The sequence below is a fragment of the Pipra filicauda genome, unplaced genomic scaffold (assembly GCF_003945595.2).
Source record: "Pipra filicauda isolate LSUMZ 115617 unplaced genomic scaffold, ASM394559v2 scaffold483_size702785_pilon, whole genome shotgun sequence".
Classification (NCBI taxonomy): Eukaryota; Metazoa; Chordata; class Aves; order Passeriformes; family Pipridae; genus Pipra; species Pipra filicauda.
Genome location: NW_024104624.1, coordinates 556,476 through 578,391, shown reverse-complemented (window position 1 = coordinate 578,391; position 21,916 = coordinate 556,476). Strand labels below are relative to the sequence as shown.

General features: G+C 50.7%; 1 protein-coding gene across 5 annotated transcripts in view; it reads right to left on the bottom strand.

The window, feature by feature from the left end:
* The window catches only part of CACNA1H (calcium voltage-gated channel subunit alpha1 H), a 210,229-nt gene that overhangs the window by 92,055 nt on the left and 96,258 nt on the right, over positions 1 to 21,916 (bottom strand). For all 5 annotated transcript variants that reach the window (XM_039386433.1, XM_039386436.1, XM_039386435.1 and 2 more), the window contains exons 4-7: positions 20,195 to 20,328; positions 15,598 to 15,695; positions 10,524 to 10,683; positions 3,202 to 3,517 (exon numbers count right to left, since the gene is read on the bottom strand). In XM_039386433.1, coding sequence (XP_039242367.1) covers positions 3,202 to 3,517; positions 10,524 to 10,683; positions 15,598 to 15,695; positions 20,195 to 20,328 — 708 coding nt within the window. The remainder of the gene's footprint in view (positions 1 to 3,201; positions 3,518 to 10,523; positions 10,684 to 15,597; positions 15,696 to 20,194; positions 20,329 to 21,916) is intronic.

Here is a 21,916-nt window from a genome sequence, read left to right as displayed (position 1 = left end):
AAATTCATGTGCAATAAAGGGATCTTAATATCATGCCAAACCTCACAGTTAATTTAGGTTCCATCTCCTTTCATTTATTCTGTAATAAGCTAATTAGTTCACATAATTTGCCATCGAACGTGCCTTCGTAACAAATATATACACGAATTAGCTTATTACACAACAAATGAGGGGAACCAAGACATGAATCATTTGCAGGATTACATAAGGAATTATTGTCCTTCCCACCACCCAGACGTGCAGCCATTGCCTTTATTACTTTTAGATGTTTTGATTTGCACCGGGTTGTTCTCCTGTCTGGTGCCTCTGGCTTACTCTTCCACTTGGAAGGTCAACAGCTCATTTCACTGTTCAGTGTGTCCTGCTGCCACCTGCAAGTTCAGGATCACCTCCACGGAGGGAAATGTCTTTCAGTTTGGCTGCTGGAATCCCAGTCCTGGCAGCTGAGCGAGCCTGCCCCTCCTGCTACCTTGGAGCACCACTTGCAGCATGTTCTGGAGCAGAGACTTTCAGATTTCCCTGGCAAAAACCTGCTTTTGGTTTGGTTTGTTTGTGGTCTGAACAACATCAGCCTGTGCCCTTGGAGACTCCTGGGCATGACCTGCAGTCACTGTGCTTGGAATCTTCCAGCTCTTAAACCACACGAGATCTTAGAATCACAGAATTAAAGCTCATCTTGTTCCACCCTCTGCCACGGGCAGGGACACCTTCCACTAGCCCAGGTTGCTCCAAGCCCTGTCCAACCTGGCCTTGGACACTTGCAGGGATGGGGCAGCCACAGCTTCTCTGGGCAACCTGTGCCAGGGCCTCCCCACCCTCCCAGGGGGGAATTCCTTCCCACTATCCCATCTGACCCTGCCCTCTGGCAGTGTGAAGCCATTTCCCCTGTCACTCCAGGCCCTTGGAAATAGTCTCTCTCTCCATCTTTCCTGTGGCTCCTTCAGGCACTTCAAGGCCACAATCAGGTCACCCCGAAGCCACCACTTTTCCAGGCTGAACAAACCAACCAGATTTCCACCTCATTTGGGACAAATCCCAAGGGATGCTCCATCCAGCTGCGTCCTCAGCTTGCCACGATGCCCACTGGAGGTTTGCCAGACCTTAAGGTTCACACTCCACACTATAACTCCTGCAAAGCACCACGGATTCATTATCCTGCAGAATAATGGATCAGGACAGTTGGGCCTGTCTCATCCAAGTGCTTTCTGCCAGTAATTCCACACCAATTCACAGGGAAGCTCCTGAGCCACTAAACCCATCAGTTGTACTTTCTGCACTACTTACTTTGAGGCCTCATCTAACTGCTGACCTGGTGCTCCCCAGCTTCAACCATTAAATGTAATGAGAGCACAGCTCAATAGCTTTATTTGTTAAATGTTCTCTGCTCACAGCAATTGTTTTGATTTAGCATCTCACCTCCTGCAGTCACGATTTACTCTTTCCACACCCCAGTTAAGCAAGCACCTTGCTCCCAGCAGCTGCCTTTTTACCTGGAGTTATAGTGTTTCCAGCTTCTAAAAATGAGCCCTCGGTTCTAAAAGGAATAAAGACATAACAAGAATTTTAGGCTGGAAATCCTCTCCAGCATTTGGATGGCCTAAGCAGCACTAAACCCAATCATAAACCTCTTGGCAGCTGCCAAAATGATCTATGGATACAATATCCAACCTTGCCAGACACTCTGCTCTGCCCAAAGGAATCAGCTGAAACCTCTCCTGGGGCTGGTTTGTTCTTCCTGGAGTTAAAGCTGCACATTTTCCGGCCGAGGAAACAAAATCCCAAGGTGAAATGAAAACCTGCAGCCTGCAAAAAAGGCTCTGGAGGTCAAAAGGAAGCTCCTGGTCATCCTCAGTGCCCTGGCACAATCCGTTGTCCTCTGCCCTCTCCCTGCAAGAACACTGGTGCCCGTGGTGGGAGTCAGACAGGACCTCCTGGGCACATCCATCAGCTCTGCCAAAGAACTGGAGGAAAAGCAGAATTCCAGAGCAGCCAGAGTCCCATTTACTTTGATTTTCCTCTTTCCTTTATCCAACACTCATCACCAGTCAGCAGCTCCTCTCTTGACACACCAATTCCAGGAAAGAATCAAAGCATTTTCAGAAACAGCCTCGTAGAGATTTGGGATCTGCCTGAGCCCTTCTGGATCTGGTTCTAAGCCTCTGAACCACCAGCAGTGTGATTCAAGGTGAGCTGCTGTGACAGCAGAGAGCAGACAAGATGCTCAGAGCAAACACTCACTGCTTTGCAACTCCCAGGTGAAAACTGGAAGTTATTAAAGTTCATGGTGTAATATGAAACTGGAAGGAAGTTCATAAATTAAATGTAGAGCTCTGAATGAGTAATTATTCATCATTAACAAAACTACAAGGAGAGTTCTTTTCTCCTTCAGGAATAGATGTCACCTGCACTTCAGGAGGGCTAAATAAAACGGGGCATCCAGCCAAGAGCAAAGAAATGTGTTAAAACCAGAAATTGCCAATTAAAAATGGAAAACAATAGATGGATCATTTCAAATTGGGCAGCCCTAGGAGACCAGAGGCTCTGCACTGTGTGGATGAGCTCTCCAGTGTTCCAGAGCAACAAATGCTTTGAGAACACTTCAGTTGCTGGAGTGTTTTGCCACCTGTAAAGGCTCCCCCAGTCTGAGCCAGAAGCACTTTGGTCTGCAGCGAAGAGCTGTAAAGGTGTGGATCAAGAGAGGCCCAAATTCCATGTGAGCAGCATCTCCTCACAGGTGTTCTGGCCAGAACAGCTTTTTCCTCCTTCCAGCACACCATGCTCATTAGTATCATCCTGTAATTCTAGAACCAGGCCTAACTCACGTCATCAGGTTCGTGCATTTTAGAAGGAAATTAAATCTTGCTTAAGAACTTCAACAACACTCTCGGTTTCCTGACGCAAGAAAGACCCTACTCCCAAAAATCCCTGGGATTTAGCTGATTTGCAGAGCTACAACTTGCCCTACCTTTCCCTGCCTCAAGAATTATTCTCCTCCTTTTCTAAAATGCACCAAAAAAAAAAAAAAAAGTTATTCTCTCCAAATTGCACCATTTGTGCAATTTTACCCCACGTGTCTCTATTCACAGTTTCACTCAGGTACAAATTCCTCTCTCCTCAGAGGTGTTTATCAAAACCTCTGCAAGCAAAAAGGTGACAAACCCAACAGAAACAGAGAAATCAAATGATCTGGGAGAATCCTACCTGAAAAATAGCTATCCAGGCATATCCAATGTTATCAAAATTGATAGCTCCGTTGTGCGGGTTCACGTCCCCCGCCATGCACACGTTGTAATACTGGTTCCAGTTTATGCAGGAATTCCTGCTGCTGGAGTCGGGGTGGTACAAACTGGGGGTGTAGGAGTCCATGCTCAAGGTGCACTCCACCTTGTACTCCTTCCTGTTTGGGATGTTGGAGCACTTCTGCATCCCGTTCTCCCGGTGCGACGAGCAGATGAAGGGGTTCTCCTCCGCCTCGTCCGTGCGGTAGTAGGGGTGCAGGAAGGTCAGGTTGTAGGTCCTGGAGGGGGAAGAAAGGGAAAAATGAGAGGGAATGATTCATCCCTTGTTTCAGCAGCAGCAAAAGTTGCTGTTTTCTGTCCCTGGCTTGGGTGGGTTCTCTCTCCTTTGCCCCTCAGCCCCACCAGACTGGGGACAGCAAGTCCCAGATGAGATGAAGCCGTGTGAGGACACTGAGGGCACTTGGGGTGTTCAGCTGGAGAAGAGGAGACTGAGGGGAGATCTCACTGCAGTTCCAACTGCCTGGGCAGGGGCAGAGGAGGGGCAGGGACTGAGCTCTGCTCTGGGGGGACCAGGGACAGCACCCAGGGAATGGCTGGAGCTGTGCCAGGGCAGGGTCAGGTTGGATCTCAGGGAAAGGTTCTTCCCCCAGAGGATGGTTGGGCACTGACCAGGCTCCCCAGGGCAGTGGGCACAGCACCAAGGCTGCCAGAGCTCCAGGAGGGTTTGGATGATCCTCTGGGGCACAGGGTGTGACTCTTGGGGATGGCTCTGTGCAGGGCTGAGGGTTGGACTGGATGGTCCTTGTGGGTCCCTTCTAACTCAGCACATCCTGTGATTCTGTGAGATACCAGCCCCTAAAATCATCTACAAAGCTTTTTTCATCCTGTAAGGCACCAGTGATTTTCCACTTAAAGATCAGCCTGAGTTTCCCCACCCAAACAGGGCAGTTGAAAGCATGAAATGAGAGGGTTCAGACAGAAAATCCCAGCAGTGCTTCCCAAAAATCTAGAGAAGTTTTTGTTTGTATGCAAGGATTTTAAGGTAACTGTTCTGATGCTCAGAACAGCTGATGGCAAAGCAGCTTTCCAACAAATGTGCCCCTCAGCATGTCTCTGATGAGGGAGCTGAACTTCTACAAGGAGAGACCCAGCTCCAGGCCACCCTGAATTCCTTCTGCACTTCCGTAAGAAAAGGAAGAAACATTTAAAGGGAACCATGTGCCTCCTGCATCTCTGATTTAATTGCCTTGGATAAAGTTTATGGCTCTGTTACAGCCCAGATAAGCAAGTGCTGTCACTGCAGCATGGCAGGGATGTGCCTTTGCCCAAGTGCTGCCCCAGATCAGGGACCAGGCAGAGCCCAAGACTTTTCCTGCTGTTTGCTCAGCATTAGTGAGAGCCAGCAGCACTCCCTGCTGAAGCACTGCTCAAAATGGGAAGGTGCATTGCCCTAGAGCTGACTTTATCCACTGCTTTATCCACTTTTCCGAGCTGCAGGGATCTCAGATGCCCCATAATCATCGGGAGATAAGGGAAAGGCACCAAACAAATTACCCGAGCAAGCAAGATGTGGGGAGAAGATAAGCAGGTAATTCTTCAACACAGGACAGCTCTATTTTTATCTGTTTCTGAATGCACCTTTCTGTTGAATAAATTCAGCTCTAACTGGTGCCAAACCAGTGTTATTCCATAAAACTGCTTGAAACTGCTCCCCAAAACCCTTGAGTCAAGCAGGAGTCACTCAGTGATAAGCAGAGAACAATTGCTGCAGGGCAGAGCTGAGGGGAAATCAGCCCTGAGCAACTTTCCTGGGGAATTTGGTTCTCTTCCATCAATGAATTACTTGAGATGGGTGTTGAGAGTTAATCCAGCCTCAGGAATAGGCAAGAGGAACAAATTGGGCATTGTTGGCTGGGATTGTATTCGGCAGCTATTCCCCTCCCACTGCACAGCGTTCCCACACCTCCAGACAAAGCTGTAACATCACCCTCCCTGTTTCTACGCCTGAGATTTCAACTTCAAAGATGTTTTTCCTCCAGAACTGCCTGAAAGCCTTCCCTTCCCCTCCCACCAAATGGTCTCACATGAAGACATTTCCACATAAACCGAGACATTTCCATATAAACCGAGCTGCAGATCAGGCCGGGAGCTCCACAGGACAGTGTTTGCTGGAAGATCAGACACTACAAGCACCAGTTTGTCACACACAGGGAGGTAACACAGAGGCTTGTGAAGGATTAAAACACACTGGGATTCAGGGATGTGCCTGGGAGTGCTACAGACTTTGGCAAAGACAGCTGGGAAACCTGGGAGGAGAAACAGAGGGAGGAGAGGAGGAGGCGCCCAAGAAGTGACTTATAATTCCCAAGGGGCAGAACTACAGGATCAACCCCCCTCCCATCCCACTGCAACTGGGATGGCCCTGGATGAGCCACACACACACAGATTTGGGGCTTTGTGCCTCCCATGAATCACCATTTAGGAGCCCTGGGCTGGGATCTAATAAGCTGAGTAGAGAAGAGCTGGGCACAAACTGCCTGGAGAACCATAAGAACAACAGCCTTTGGTGCCTGTGGGAGGAAAATGGGACCAGGAAAACAAAGCCCAGCTTGGCTGTGAGGGGTGGGAGAAGCTCCATTTGGTTCTGCTGTTACCTAATTGATTTTATCCTCCCTTTCCTCTGCCTTCCTCATTTTTGCAACTGCCCCCCAAATAATTTATAAACTAAAACTTTCCCTGTGACAGGCTAAAATCAGTCGTGTGGGGCCACGTTCTGCCCAGCCCTTTTCAAGCCCTTCCCTCTTCCCTGAGCATAGACACACCAAGATCCTTCCCCATCTGCCTGGGGAGGATCCACACCCAGGAGATGCTCCACCACCACCAAGTGAAGAGGGGAAAGGACACATCAACTCACAGCAAACATGGCAAATTGAAGACCTTTTCTTAGCTCTGCTTGAAGACCTTTCTGGCAAAACCAAAAAGGGGAAAGGAGGAAGGAGAGCAAGAATGAGAAACAGGAGCGATGTGGAATGAGGGAATCCCCAATATCCACAAAATAAATGAGTTCTCTCTGCCAAGACCCTCCACCTCCACGTGCAGGAAGGGTCAGCCTGACCTCCCTGTTACTTGCCAATGGGTAGGGTGCAAATACCTTATTAATGCTAATGAATCCATTAATGACAAGACTCTGGTGCTCTGGGGAAAAGACAGAAGAAACGAAGCTCCAGAATGGATTTGTTATCACATTAGAGAGGATTAACACCCCTTTCCCAGCCAGCTGCCCTCTGCACATCTTCCTCTGCAGCTTTGCAATGGATTTCTCTTTCTCTGTTGCTGAGCATGTTCATGTGGAGGAAAAACAACAGCGGGGCAGGAAAGTCCATTCTTTCCACACCAAAGAAATTATTCTCTGTTCCATCTGCCCTCAACCAGTTTTCCCACCCCAACCATCTCATGCAGGACATTACAACCACTGGAGTCTGGTGTGTGTGTGTGCTGAGCATAATCCTGCTCCAGCTTTCTGAGGAGCAGAGGAGGAAAGGGAAAAGGTGGAAGAAACTCAGCACTGAGCAGGATTTGTTCCCTGCAGGTAGAAGCTGCTCTCTGAGGAAATCCTGCTGCCAACCAGCACTGCAGCACAGAGCAAAGCCAGGAGGAGCAATTAAGCCCCTTTCAGACAAACTGAGCTGCCTGTGCCTCCTCCCAGCTCTGCACCAGCCCAGGAGCCAAAGGCAGAGCGACACTGAGCAGGCTGGAGTTAACTCAGACTGAGGAGCTCACATCAGAACTGTCCTGCGGCATCAGAGACACACAGAGCACTTCACAGCCCTCTCCCCTCTCCCCCTTCCAACCCACTGAGTTCCTTGAAAGGCTCCAGGACTGGAAAATGCTGCTCTGCAGAACAACACAACCCCAGCAGCAACTGCCCAGATGAGCTGGGGGTGACCCAGTTCCTCCCTTTACAGAGCCCAGCTCAGGAGGGCAGGAGGGAGCCAGAGGGGCTGTGTGGGACACACACATCCCAGAGATCTTACACAGAAACTGCTGGCTCTGCTCACCCTTCCCACACAGGCAGAACGAGTTCCTCTTTCACACCAGACCAACGAAAAGTCCTTGTGGAATTCCCGCTCCAGCTCCCAGTGCCCTCACTCACGGACAGTGCAGACCATCCTGGCAATGCTATTCCAAGCAGTTGTCCCAGGGAGCTCCCCAGGGCTTGAAGAGGTGTTTGAGCCACCAGAGACCTCCAAAACATCCCTCTGATCTCCAGGGCAGGGTGAGGAGTGGCAGATTCTCCCACGTCCCAAACACAAGGGACACGGGTCATTTTTTGCCACCCCACTACTGCAACAGCCCCAGTGACTGCTTGTAATTCCTTCAAAGTCACTACTGGGAGTCCTTAAACAACCTCCAGGATATTCCAGTTCTCCAGGAGAGAAAGGAGATATTTCCAGTGCACCTCAAAGGAGCCCCCAAACTTCTATCAGAATGTGCTGCATTTAAAAATAGTTGCTTTAACTTGAAGCAGCCAACTTTCAAGGGGGATGGAGAAGGTTTCCACAGGAAGAATAATGATGGCAAAAGTCAAAGTCACTTCTTCCACCTGATGCCTCCAGTGAAGCTGAAGGCCCAGGAAGCTGCTGGCAGTGAGGGTGTAGGGCAGTAAGGAGCTGTATTTGAAGCACTGAGATTGTTTAAACTTTGTTTACTCCAGAAAATTTGGGGTTATGGCCCTTCCTTGCCTGGCCCCTGGACTGTGTTCAGGTGTTCACCCTCAGTTCAAAGCAGTTGAGGCTGGAACTGGGTGGTCTTTTAATGTCCCTTCCAACCCCAACCATTCCATGATCCTATGATCTGTGCAACAGCAGGAAGGTGTAACCCTGAAGTGCTTTTTAGGTCACTCCCTGCCTTTTTTCCCTTTACAACTTGCTGTTGGGATGTTCAGGACCAGAGCAGGGGTGAACCATATCCCGATGCCTGGAACTATGGATTCAGGAGAACGAGTCAGAAGTGACAAAAAAGATCAATTCCATTTGTATTCTCCAAAACTTCCACATTGAGCTCCAAAAAACCTGGGACAGCTTCTAGCAGGAAATGGAGGGACTGGATCATTGCAGGTCTAAAGTTAAGGCAGGAAACAGCCCAAAACAGCAGCACCAGTCTGGGTGATGGCACCAGAGCACCCCACATGTGTCCCACTGATCCTGGCACCAGCAGGGCTGGAGGAGCCCTTCCTGCAAAACTGCTCAGCCTCCTTTGTCCAAAAGTCTCTGGAATGCTGGAACTTTAATCACAACATCCCTGAGCACGTGGCATGAAGCTACAGGACCTGTGCAGAGCCACCCAAATCCCCCACTACCTGCTGCTGGAGGGACCCAGGGAGCAGCTCAGAGCTGTGGTGAAGGGGAGGAGGAGAAGATTCCTCACAAACCTCCTCGGGAACAGCTCCCGAGGCTCAGCCCAGAGCCCGACTCTGCCTTCCCTTGACTGGGAGCAAGACCCTGATAAGAAAATCCTGGGCTGCCTTTGATGCTGCTAATGGCCATTACATAACTGCCTGCTTAATATCTGTACTTAGCAAACGTTTTCCCCCGTGGTTCATTTTTAAAAGCTCCACTTTGCAGAAAATCACACAGCGTTTAAAAACCCGGGCGAGAAGACAAGAGGGACTAGCCGGGGCTAATTACAGCTCACACCAGCCCACCCAAGCAGAGCTCTGACACCACAATTTGGGCTTTTAAGTGACGGCTCAGGGGTTCCTCTGAGCCTGGAGGGTCTTGGTGACCAGCAAATACCAGCTGGGGGTGCAGGAGAGAGTTTGGAGCATCAAGGTGTTGGAGTGGGAACACACACTCATGGCTGGCTTGTTGATTTTCTGCCTTTCAGCATCTCTGGTGGGAGGAACAAGGGCCACCAGAGCTGGTCTGCAGGACAGGGAAAGGCCTGGAGAGCTGAGGGCCACGGGACTGAGCAGTGAGAGGCAGGAGCAGGACCTGGGGTAGAGCTCAGGGACAATCTCTGCTTGTTTTCCAGACAATACGAGTTGTAGACAGCAGATGATTACACACAGATGTAATTACAGGCTCCATCTCCTCTTACAGAGTTAGAGCTGCCCTAAATAGCTGGTCTCAGGCATTTCCTCACCTCTGAGCCCCTGACATCCTCAGCAGTCTCCGACAGGTTTTCCCAGGCGGAGCTCCCTGTCCTGTGGGAGCTGGAAGGCTGCACTTTGCTTTCCTCTGTTCATTGTGCTGGGGGGTTTGAAGGTGCCCTGACACCCCTGAGGGGGCAGGGGCAGAACAGCCCAGGCTCGGTGTCCTGCTGAGGGAGCAGCAAGAGCCAGGGTGTCCCATGGCATGGGATGAGCCAGGAGCCATCCTGGTACCAGCAGCACCTCCCTGGACAGGCTCTGAACACAGCAGGGCTGGCACCAGGGAAAGCCCCAGACATGGCAAATGATGAACCAGACCCAGGACTCTTCCAGGGAGCTCAGGCAGGAGCCAAAGGCATCAAGAACAAAAAGCTGGAGAGAAGCACAGCACCAGCACAGCCCAAACCAGGACTAAGAGCCACGGGCTGGGCTTAAATAGAGCTGCTGGGCCAGGGGCAGGGTGTGGGTGGGGGGCCCAGGTGAGGCTCCCCAGGGCAGTGAAGGCTTAGGAGCACCCTCACAGCTGGCAGGGATGTTGGTCCACACAACTGCCAAGCCTGGAAGAACCAAAACTAAAGTTTGCTTCGTTAAGGTTGGACCTGATGATCTTGGAGGCCTTTTCCAACCTTAATGATTCCATAATTCTATCAAAAACAGCAGGTGCTGCCCGTCCCTGATGCCTGTCCCACACTGAGAGCCCTGTACAAATGCTTTTAATGCCTTTCACATCAAGCTTCTTATCTTAATATACCTACAGAGACTTATCTGTGTGTGCCAGCAGCATCTCCCACCTCCCAACCCCCTGCCAGGGGCTGGGGTGTGCTCAGTGACCCCCAGACCTGAACCACTCGGAGAAGCGGCAATTCCAGGGGAGCTGTAATCCTTCTGCTTGATCTAAATCCTTAAAATTCCCAGAGTCAGGGCTCTCAGCTTCCTCAGGCAGAGATAATCCAAACCACCACCACCATTGTCCTTCAGGTGCAACTCCAACCCCTCAGGAACTTGCTGACAAGTGGATTTTTTTTGTCGGACAAAAAGTTCCCGCTTGGAGCTGCCGAGCGCTGGGATTTCTCCAGCAGGAGGGAGGAAGGAAGAAAAAAAGGGGGGGGGTTTGTTTCTTTTGCTGTACTTACATTGCAAAATTCCTGTCTAGGAAACACCTGTTCCTCAGCAGCCCTGCCCAGAGCTGGACACCCACAATCCCAAAGATGAAGAAGACAAAGAAGCACAAGAGGAGGACGTTGCCTAACATAGGCAGAGTATCCAACAGCAGGGTGACCAGGATTCTCATACCTGTGGGCAGAAGGAAAAAAAAATGGATTAGAAATGGGAAAAAAACACCATTCCCAGCTTGGTTGTGCAGCCAGTGCATCCTGGGGAGAAAAAATGGGATGTTGATATTTTCCCCTAAACCTTTAAGGCTGAAAAGGAAGGTAAAGAGAGTAAAAGGCCCAGCAGGAAGTGGGAACAAACAGCACATCTCCAAAGGGTGGGATTTTCAGATGTTTCAGCAGCACTCAACGACACACAAACATGGGCAGAGCTGCCAGACAGCTTTTCCTGGGGAAACACCCCCAGGAACCATCAGCCTCTGGAGAAACTGTCAAAATATGTATTTATAAACATATCAAACATCTCTTGTGAGTCACACAAGTTGTTCCCTAAGCAACACAGAGCCTGGTGTGGGAGGATCACAGGGTGGGCAAGTCCTCTCCCATGGAGTTCCTCCTCTTCCTCCTCTCCTTGCTGGCCACAGGACTGGAAAACAGGGAAAATTTTGACTTTTTTGAGGGTGCAAAGCAGGATATAAATGTTTCTTCCTCCAAGGAAAGCTCTGCTTCCTTTCCCTCCTCCTGTGCAGGCTGTAGGGGAATCTTCCCAGCAGTCCCACACCTCTCCATGAACCTTTGGTCTCCCCCAGCACCCCTGCTGCCAGGGAAATGCTGATTTCCAGGCAAGATATTCCATCTTGAATATTCCAACTAGAGGAATGAGTGAACCTTGCAGAGCCTCAGCAAACCCTGGCATCTTCCAGCATTGACTGGGCAAGGAGGCAGGGATGGGGTTGGCACCTGGGGGCTGCCCTGCCTCACACCTTAGGGCACCTTCAAACCCAAGGATAAAGCAGGAATAAAAAGGGAATAACAACTCTCAGCTCAGCAGTTCCACCGAGGTCAAAGGAACCTCTGAGACAGCGACCAGCCATCAATAAAAAGGGCAGAAGACAAAGGCAAATGCTACCTTGTGGAAAAGAAAAAAGCAGGAAGCTGAGCTGAGCCTCGGGATCCTGACGCTCCACAGGGAGCAGGGCTCAAGTTCATGGCACTGGGAATCAACGTGGCTGCTGGTGGGAGATTTTATCCCACTAAAATTCTCCTCTGCAAACACCTTTGCCTGCCTGCCTTCGTGGAGCCTTTTCTCCCTCCCTATTCCCTGGCAGGATGCTGCTCTCCATCGGTCATCCCGTGGGAATGGAGAGTGGCACTGACACGGAGTCTTCCTTTCCCCATCAGATTCCACCTTGGCCTCTCCCAAGCCACGCCCGACACCTCTTCTGCTGATTCCACAATGCTGGGCTGCAGCCCTGTAGACCTCAAAGCCCTCCATCCCAGCCCTTCCCAGGCAGTGCTGGCAGGAGCTGGAATCCCGTCCTGCCGCTTCATCCCGCGCGAGCCAGCGGAAATCCAAGGCAGCCAAGCGGGGCCGGAGCTGCCACCACCCTGTCAGCACAGCACGAGGGGATGGACCAGCCCGGCCAAGAAATCTGTGCTGATAAATAATTAGGTGTGAGGAACGACCTCTGCACCCAGGGCAGGAGCCTCCCAAAGTCTCTGTGCCCAGCTGTGCCTTGGCTCCGGCACAGCTTCCCGTGGCTGGCGCTGGCAGCAGATGCCTCTTCAGAGGAGCCACGGTCCTGGCACCCAGCCCTGTGCCAGCCACCCTCCAAACCCCGTCCCTGTGCTGCCCTGGTGTCAGTGCCACCCTGCAGGGAAGGGACATGGCAAATTCCATCCCTTGGAAACACAGGGAACAGCACCGAGTACAGGGAAAGCCAGAGCTGGAGGCAAAGGGGGGTGATTTCCTAATGTTTGATTCCCAACTTCTCCTGTGATCATAAGCCCAGCCCTGTGCCAGCCACCCTCCAAACCCTGTCTTGTGCTGCCCCGGTGCCAGTGCCACCCTGCAGGGAAGGGACATGGCAAATTCCATGCCCTGGAAGCACAGGGAACAGCACCAGCCTCAGCTCCAGCTCTGAGCACAGGGAAAGCCAGAGCTGGAGGCAAAGGGGGGGAGTTGATTCCTACTGTTTATTCCCAACTTTTGTTGTCATCGAAGCCTCCTGGGAGCACATCCCATGGCACAGCCCTGCAGGCTTTCCTTGCAAATCTATCTTTGGAAAAGCAGAAAAGACTCACTTAATTCCCACTGGAAAGACAATGCTGGGCTTTTCTTCCCCCCCCCCCCCACTAATATCCTTGCTCTTTTTTTATCCAAAAATGGTTAAAATTTATCTCCCCGTGCCAGACAACTTTTTTCTGCTCAGCTGCTTTTGGTATTTTGGGTTGTTCCGTGGCACCATTCTCGGGATTGAATCCATCTGTTCCTCACCCGCTCAGGGTGCTCCGGCCTCTCAGGGAATGTCAAGTGTGCCATGGGAAAAGAGCACAAGCATCACTTAGGCTGAAACAAGGCTCAGGATTCCTTTTCATTCCCATTCCATGTGATGCCTGGTTGAAACTACACAGTAGAAAAATAAAAATAAAGCACTGAAGTGGATTTGAAAAAAACCTCAGTGACCACTGCTAAAAAAAAATCCCAACCTACAGCCCTTGCCAAAGATATAAATTGCAGGAATTCTATTTTTCCAGTCATTTTCAAGGAATAATTTCTAATAGAGACGATGTTTTTATTGGCTGGGGTTCTTTTTTCTTTTCTTACCAAACAGAATCGAAATGAAATAATCTTGTGGGTGACTTCATTGTGCCTGGAAGCGAAGAGCTAATAGTGCCGGCTGCATCCCAGGAAAGCACCCAGGAATGGCAGGGATAAATCTCCAGGGGAGTTCTCCAGGGTCCCTGCTTCCCTGGGTGGTGACTGACCACCAGACTTGTCTCTCCTGACCCAGCTGGAATTTGTTGTGCTCCATGTCCTTGGGTGTCTGTCCCCGAGGCCGAAATCCTGTCCCCGGTGCTGGGAATGGCATGGATGGTGCTGACCAGGAGCTGCTGCCACACCACTGCCTGGGATGTGCTGGATATCCAAGGTAATCCCTTGACTAAGCTGTAGATCCTCATGGATGAAAGACTGAAAGTGTAACTCTTTCATTACCAGAAACAGCAAAAATGCAATAAAATAGAGGGATGTCACTGCCCATTCCATGCAGACTTGGGATTGTATCAGTCTGAAACAGTACAATTCCCAGTGTTCAGAGGGGATGGAGTTGGTGGCTCTTAAACAAGTGAAGGCTGTGATGATCCTCCCTCCAGGAACAGAGATATCTCCAAGAACACTAATCCTGCCCTGGCACTGGTTCAGGACACCAGTGGTGGTGTGAGCCCAGCCCAGCTGCTCATCAGACCAGGCAACTCCTCCCCAAACCTGGGCTGAGCTTGCTGCATTGAATCTCAGGGAATATTAATAAAATAATGGAATATTTTCTATCACCTGTCTTTTGAAAAAAAAAACCAAAAACAAATCAAAAATCCTGTGGGAAGTGCAGCAGAAAGAGCCTGAAAGGCTCAGTTCAAAGCTTCACAATCAGGGTCCTAAGGAAGAAAAACCACAAGCTGGCCACAGATCCAAATTTCACCTGAACGTGGAGGTGTTTGGATTAACAGGCGTATAAACCCTCCAATTCCCTTCTTGACACTCCCACTGTTCCATGGGAGAGCTCTGAAGGGTTTCATGGATTTAGAGAACTTCCAGAGGGAGCCTGATCCTCACCTCAGCCTGGAGCCTCTGAGCCGAGCACGTGCCACGTCCCTCTGCTCCAGCCACGGAGCCATCGGGCTCCAAATCCCAGAGGGAAACTTTGTGTTGTGTTTTGGGGCAGCTCTGAAACCCTGCTGACAAAACCTCCCTAGGAAAACAAAAGCTCCAGAGGGGGTTTCATGCTCCCTTTCAGCCTCTTTTTGTCTTGTTTTGAACTGACGATGTCACGGCCGAAGTCACGGATTTGAGTTGTTTTTTCTTTTTTTCCCCCCCCTCAAGAAAAATCCTGTAGAATTGGGAGTTCAGAGAGAAACTTCAAAGACTCCTGTGAGTAAACATCCATCTGTTCCCTCACATGTTCCTCTGGAACCAAAACCCTTCTGGGGGAGGTTGTTTTGCTGTCCCTGGAAGTGCCGACACGACGGGCAATTAATCCAGGCAGGATGTGGGGCTGTGCCATTCAGAAGCGCTTTCAAGAAGAACAGGAAATGCAGGAAATGTCCTTTTTTTTTTTTTTTTTGCAAGGGACCTCTATGATTTCCATACAATCCTGCTGCATTTTGATTGGAGTGGAATTTGGCTGCAAGCTGATGGGAGCTCCACGAAACCAGCACCTTGCAAAGGGTTGCTCAGCGGTGGCCGATTCCGGCAGGAAATTATTTCAACTTGTTGGGTCGTCTTTCAAATTGGATTTAGAAGACAAGCAGCTGAAGCCACTTGAAAATGGATTTAGGGGCCACTTGAACTTCCTATCGTGCATGAACCCAATTTTGTTCTACATGACAGCAAATTTTAGCAGCACATGGAGGCTCCTGCTCTGCTAATCCTGAACACGGAGCCACGGAAGGACCTCAAACTGCTGAGTAGGGAAAATGAACCCACCAGGGCAAGAAGATCCTTCTCAGGACTGACCTCTCCCCTTCCTTTATAGGAACTTTATTTAGTTTACACAAGGAGCAGGGGGTTATTTGCCTCAGAGAAGTCATGAAAACGCTGGAAAGCAGCCACAAAAATTTGGGCCCTGGGTATAAAATCTATTCCCCTGCCCTTTGCTAACACTAATAACGGCAATAAATGATCTCTAAAAGTTAAAATCAATCAATTTGGTCTCGGCAGCAGGAGAGCAGACTACTAATGCAAGGCTTAGCCCACACAGAGCCAGCTGGGACGGCTTTAGCCCCCCTGGTTTTCCAGTTTTCCCAGGGGGACGAGCCTGGCAGAGCCCAGGCTGTGCCTGCCCAGCCTGGCAGTGGTGCCAAGGGAGGGGTCACTTACTTGGGACCCTGTTGATGGCTCTCAACGGCCGCAGGACCCGGACGGTGCGGATGGCGGACAGGCTGACGTTGTGTCCATCCAGGGAATACTCCATCATGCTGTGGGGAGAGAGGAGAGGATCAGTCAGGATCAGGGCACTCCGGGGCCCTGGGAATGGGGCTGCCTGGAATTCTTGCTGCCTGCAAGCCCAGCATTGCAAATCCCCCCACTCCGTGTTCGCGGCTCTTCCCGGGCATCGGTGGATGCAATTCCTGCACCGTGTGCCTGGAAGTGTTCCAGGCCAGCTGGATGGGGCTTGGAGCAACCTGAGCTAGTGGAAGGTGTCCCTGCCCATGGCAGGAGGTTGGAATGAGATGATCTTTAAGGTCCCTTCCCACCCAAACCATTCCATGATTCTGTGACTTGGCATGACAAGGAGCTGCAAAGTCAGGGCCACAGAACTCAGGGCAGAGGGGGAGCCCCCAGATATCTGCTCCCTGATTCTCTCCTCTTCCATCAGCTTATTTTACTCCAGTGGCACATCCACAGCCTTCCTGGGGAGGTGACTGCAGCTCCAAGCAGCTCCAAGGCAGTAACATGTTCCTGATGCATCCCCCCAACCAGCACCCCAGAGTATTTACACACCAGCTCATCTCCCCCACCACGACAAAAACTGAACATCCAAGCTCACAAACAACGTTGGAGCAGTTTGATTTCCATTTGATTATTAAAGGACCATTTTCTTTTTCATGCTTCATCTCCATTTGCCATAAACATTTCTCTTCCAGGCTGGGAAGGACGTTAAGTGAAGTCAGTTTTCTTGCTCTTTTATAGCAATGAGTGGCAAATGTGTGCAGTGTTGTTTTTTTAATGGGGTTATGGCTAGTTAGCATGGCTGTAATTACAATTTATGAGTCTGACTACAGGGAAACACTTGTAAATATGTCACAAATCTCTCACCACGCCTGTTCAAATAACAGAACAGCATCAAAAGCAACCCTGTGAGTGAGCTGTTGGATCCCGTGGAGAATGAGCTTTTGTTTTGGTTTCTTTTAAATAAACAAACAGATATGGAAGGACAGAGGCAAATGGGAGCTGAACTGCTGCAGCCAGGCCCTGCAGAAGCTTCAGATTTTTCACAGAAGCCTCCTGCAGCCAGGATGGACCAAAATCCTTATGTGCCATCAGGAAGCAACAGCTGAGTGGATTTTGGGCACAGGCAGAGGAGGTTTGGTTTCGGGCCAGCTCATCACTGCCCATGTGCCCATGCTCTGCACTGCTGGAGCTTTGCACTTTGTACTTGAAGCCTTGCCCTGCTCCACACCGTTTAATTAGGAGTATCTGGATGTTCTGATGTTTGCTTCTCTTCTGGCTTTGTCCTGGAGCTCTTTGGTGTCACACTGAGGGGACTTTGCCCCATTCCCCCCACCTTGCTCTGCAGAGACTCTGGTGATTTTGAGCTGTTTTCAGTGATAACGTTCCAGAGATATTTTTTTTTCCTGGATTGGTTAGTGAGTCTTCATAAATTCAACCCACCTTCCAGCCTGTGTGCAGGAACTGAGCCAAATCTGATGAACAGGACCCGCTGAGGACACGGGCTGACGGCTGCACTCGCTGATCTTAGAGGTCCTTTCCAACCTTAATCATTCCATTATTCTACAAGCTTCAAAACTCAGCACGGCACAAAACCAGGCTTTAAATCTCCTGTGTGTTTGTGAAGCTGGAGCAGAGCACTGGGAACCAGCCCAGTGCCCCATGAAGGACCACACAGTGGGAAAACCATGGGAATGCCCGTTCACACCCGCACGGAGGGGTCTGGAGCCAGCACCGGGTGTTTGCTCACAACAGACCTTGCAGGAATAGGCAAAGTGCTGTTTAAAGTCCCCAAAATGAGCAGTGCCAGGGCCTGGATGTGTTCACTGCCCTTCCCAATCTATCAGGTGGCTGAGTAAGTGGGTTTGAGTGCAACTGATACAGCTTGTGAGCTCCTATAGCATGGAAAAGGAGTAGGAAATGCTCCAGTGCGAGCTGGGTTTGTACCACCGCGTCCAAAATTAGCATGTTGAAGGGCCAGGTACTGGAGCCTCACTTTAACTTGGCCCTTAGAGCTTCAGGGGAGCTGATAAAAGATGAATAATCCAGGATTTGCCCTAGGAAATGGCCTTTCTGACCCTGAATCTTTGGATTTCCATGATATTCCATTTAGGATCTGAAAGTAAGACTCAAGGGGATATATATTTACCCACTGAAGCCAGCCTGAAACACTTGCTGGATTCCACACTGGACTTTCTACAAGCAGAGAAATGGTCAAAGGTTTCCTTGTCAAGACCATGCTCAGGGTTCTGTTCTCAGATCACACCTGTAAACCAAGAATACCTTGGAAAAGTCCAACAGAAACCTGCTGGAGCTGGAAAATTCCGACAGGCTGGCACTTGGTAGGTGATTCCTTACAGCCTCTGGGCACTGAAAAACAGGAGGCACGAGGTGTCTTCTGCCACCAGCAGCTCCCAACCCTTCAGCTGTCAAGTTAAAAGATGTCCAAAGCACGTCATGGGAGCCTGCAACGTCTCCAGGGAGTGGATGCACAAGAAAACCTCTCCGGTTTCAGCTCTTGTGAACAACATTCCTGATGCTGAGGAAATGCTTTCAACTTGGCTGCTGGACAGACGGAGCCGCTCCGAGCTCCCCTCGGCTTGAAATTTTCCAGGGCACATTTCTCAGGCGAGGAAAACATGAAAGGGCTTTCAGAGCTGGAACAAACTTCAGACACAATCTGTTGCTAGAGGCAGGAGATATGTTTATTTTGTAGTTTCCCTGCTCACCCTCCGCTCTCTTTGGTGTGTGGCTGGTGAGGCAAATCAGCTCCTTTGAGGAGACAGAATGGGACAAACAAAGCAGGCAGCTCTGCCTCTCACTTGTTTCCCTTCTTATCAGAAAAAGCCTCATAATAACTCCATCACATCCATCTGCTTGCTGGAAAAAGCAGCTCTTGTTATTCCAGTAGCGTGTTCCCTGCTAAAACCACCTCCAGTTTTAGGAGCAGACACTGGATCCAAGGGTGTTGGTGGGAGAGGTGAAGCCCAGACATTGCACAGCTCCTCCTTGTCCTCCATCAGTGTTACCAGCCAGCCCAGCTCCCAGTCCAGCCTCTCCTCTGAGAGATGGGAAGTACTATCCCAGGTATGGCTTGAATACACCGAAATCATCTGGATGTTGCCCAGGATCAGCCGCAGAAGTGGTTATTCCTCTCCTCATCTCCAACCTGAGTAATGCCAGACCAGCAGCAGGGCTTCCCTGCGGGGTCTCCTGGTGCTTCTGATGCTTTCATCATTCTGAAACATATTCCAGCCATGGAGGGTGGGGAAAAGCCCAGGAAAACCACCCAACTGCTTCACTTTCCCCCTCATCCCGGCTGCTACGAGAGCAAAGCTCCTGCTGCCAACCCTGCCTCTGAGGGCTCAGCCCTTCTGCCTCTGCTGTGTCATCCTCCTGCTTTTGGGATGACCTGTGTGATGACGTGGATGACCCTCTGCTCACCCCTCAGGAGAGCCCACCCTGCACATCCAGCGTGGGGAAACGCCGTTGGTTATGGACGCTGGAATTCTGATCCCGAGTTCTCCCCTCCACCACAGCCTCGCTCTTCCCTCCCCACTTAAACAGCAGCTTAAACACAGCAGCAGCTTTGGCAGGAAAAAAATCATTAACTGGTTCTTTTGCTGTCCCTGATGTTCCTTCCTGGGCTGGAACCACACACGGGTTCAAAGGAAGCTCCGCTCAGGAGAGCTCATGTTTTATTCAAACCGCTCAGGCCATTCCTAATTGTATTCCAGACAAATAACACGGAGCAAAACAAAACTCCATTAGTGCAGTGGGGATGGTACATCACTAATGGAAGGGGAAAAATGCCCCAACACATTACAAGTATGTTCTAATTAACCCCAGGCTGGTCATTATAAACCCAGGAATTCAGAGCTAAGGCAGTAATTAAAGCATTATATCCCTTCCCAGGGGCTGCTAAGCAGGTAAGAGAGCCCAAGGTTTCTAAACCCATTTATTTATTGGAAAAAAAAGTTTTAGACTTGCCAAGCTTTTAGTCCACTCAGTTATTCCCTGTGGGTGTGAGGGAACTGGTGTCAAAAGCAACAGGATCCTCCTTGTACCTGTTTGTTAACACATCCTGCACAAACCAGCAGCTGTGGGAGATGGTTTTCAACTGTAAATCAAGAGGAGTTTACAGGAGGCATTTGCATGCACTTGTAATTTGGGTGAAATTCTGGCCAGCTCCTTCCACTGGGATTTCAACTTTCTGAACCAGAATTCTGGGTTCAGTTCTCCTTGTTTGGCCAATTCCTGCCTCCCTCTGATGGTGTCCCAGCAGAAGCAGGGCTGAGCTGCTCTGGGCTTTTTTGGGTTTTTTTGCCTGATATTCATAACCCACCCCAAAAACGGGCGTGGTTACGAGGTGGGGTACGAAAAACAAGAATTATGAGACTTTGCCTTGGTTTGAGCCTTCACAAAACATGATGAAAACCAACCAGGCCAACCTACAGGTTTGGCTTTTTGGGGTTTTCCCGCTTTTCCCCCGCGAAGAGCAAACCTTGCTGAGGTTTTTACTGACCCTGCCATCACGATGAAGAAGTCCAGGCGATTCCACGTGTCTCCAAGGTAACACTTCTGCCCGAAGATCCCCAGGGCCACCATCTTGATGACCATCTCCACCGCAAAGAAAGCGAAAATGAAGTCGTCAAAAGCCTGGAGAGCGGGACAAGATGGTCACAGTCAGTTCTGCTGCGCTCTGGACTCGGGCAGAGCAGAGACCCCAGTGCTCCCACCACGTGGCCACTCCATGGACAGGCTGGTGAAGCACTGGCACCAAAGTGCCACCTCCCAACTCCAAAATAAAACCTGCTGCACCTCGTGGGTGGTGGCAACCCTTGAGTGTAGCTCCTGGGTCAGTCCAGTGCTTGGGAAGTGTCAGCAGCTCTTATTCATCTAGTGATAAATCTATATGGACATCACAGCCCCTCTGCTCTGGAGCCAGGCTGGGAGAGCTGGGGGGGTTCAACTGGAGAAGAGAAGGCTCCAGGGAGACCTGAGAGCCCCTTCCAGGGCCTAAAGAGGCTCCAAGAGAGCTGGAGAGGGACTGTCAGCTTTACCAACCAACCTTTCCCTTAATAAACTCCACAGAAGTTTTGCTCCATTATTTCAGTTCACTTAATAACTGGCATCCAAAAGCCTCCATGAAGAAGTTCAGGCTTTTCCACCTTGTGTTGTGGCTTCCACTCCCTCCTGCAAGCTGGGACAGGGGGAGGGATAATGGTGGTTTTACTCACAGCCCTTTTCTGCCTGAAAACCTGCCAGGAAGTTTCCACGGCCAGGTTGGACTGGGCTTGGAGCAACCTGGGATGGTGGAATGGGTCCGGGCCCATGGCAGGGGGTGGGAAGTGGATCTTTAAGGTCCCTTCCAACCCAAACCATTCTGGGATTCCATGAAGGATCTCACTGGCTGGGACACTCAAAGGGAGGTAAAGCAGCAGATCCGTGTGGGATTCAAAGGAGCTGAGCACATGGTAATCCCTGCCTGGGCTGATGTCATGTGTTGGGAACACGGCAGGTTGGTTCCCAGCCTGAGGAATGAGTTGCTGCAGGAAGCCCAGTGCCAAGGTGCAGCCCACACACCAGATGCTGCCGGGATGTGCTTCCAAACCCAATCCTGCGGGCAGATGGCAGCAAGGGCACTGCCAGGAGAGGGAGGAGAGACCAGCGGGATGCCGGGCATGGCCAACCAGGGGCTGGGATGCACCTCTCAAAGGTCACTTATCCTGGAAGCTGGCAGTGCTGTGCTCCAGCTGGGGGGCTCTGCTGTGCAGGAGAGCAGGCACGGGCTCATCCCGGGCTCTGTTGTTCCCGAAGGAGGGAATGGAGTGGCAAAGTCCCCGGTGCCACATGGCACAGACCAGACTGCACAAATCCAAGGGGTGGAACTGATGGACTGCAAGGGGGAGACTCCCCATGGAACTGGCCATAGAATCCCAGAATGGTTTGGGTTTGAAGGGACTTCAAAGATCACCTTGTTCCACCCCCTGCCGTGGCCAGGGACACCTTCCACTAGCCCAGGTTGCTCCAAGCCCCGTCCAGCCTGGCCTTGGACACTTCCAGGGATGGGGTAGCCATGACTTTTGTAATTAAATAGTGTTTAACGACCCCAGTGGGAGCTGGCTGCCCACTTTTGAGCCCCCCTTCCCTTATTAAGTGTGCAGTGAAAAGATCTTGCTGGATCAAGTCCCAGTCAGCCTTTGGGTCTCCCCCAAGACCATGGCAGCAGGTTTCCTTGGAGGCT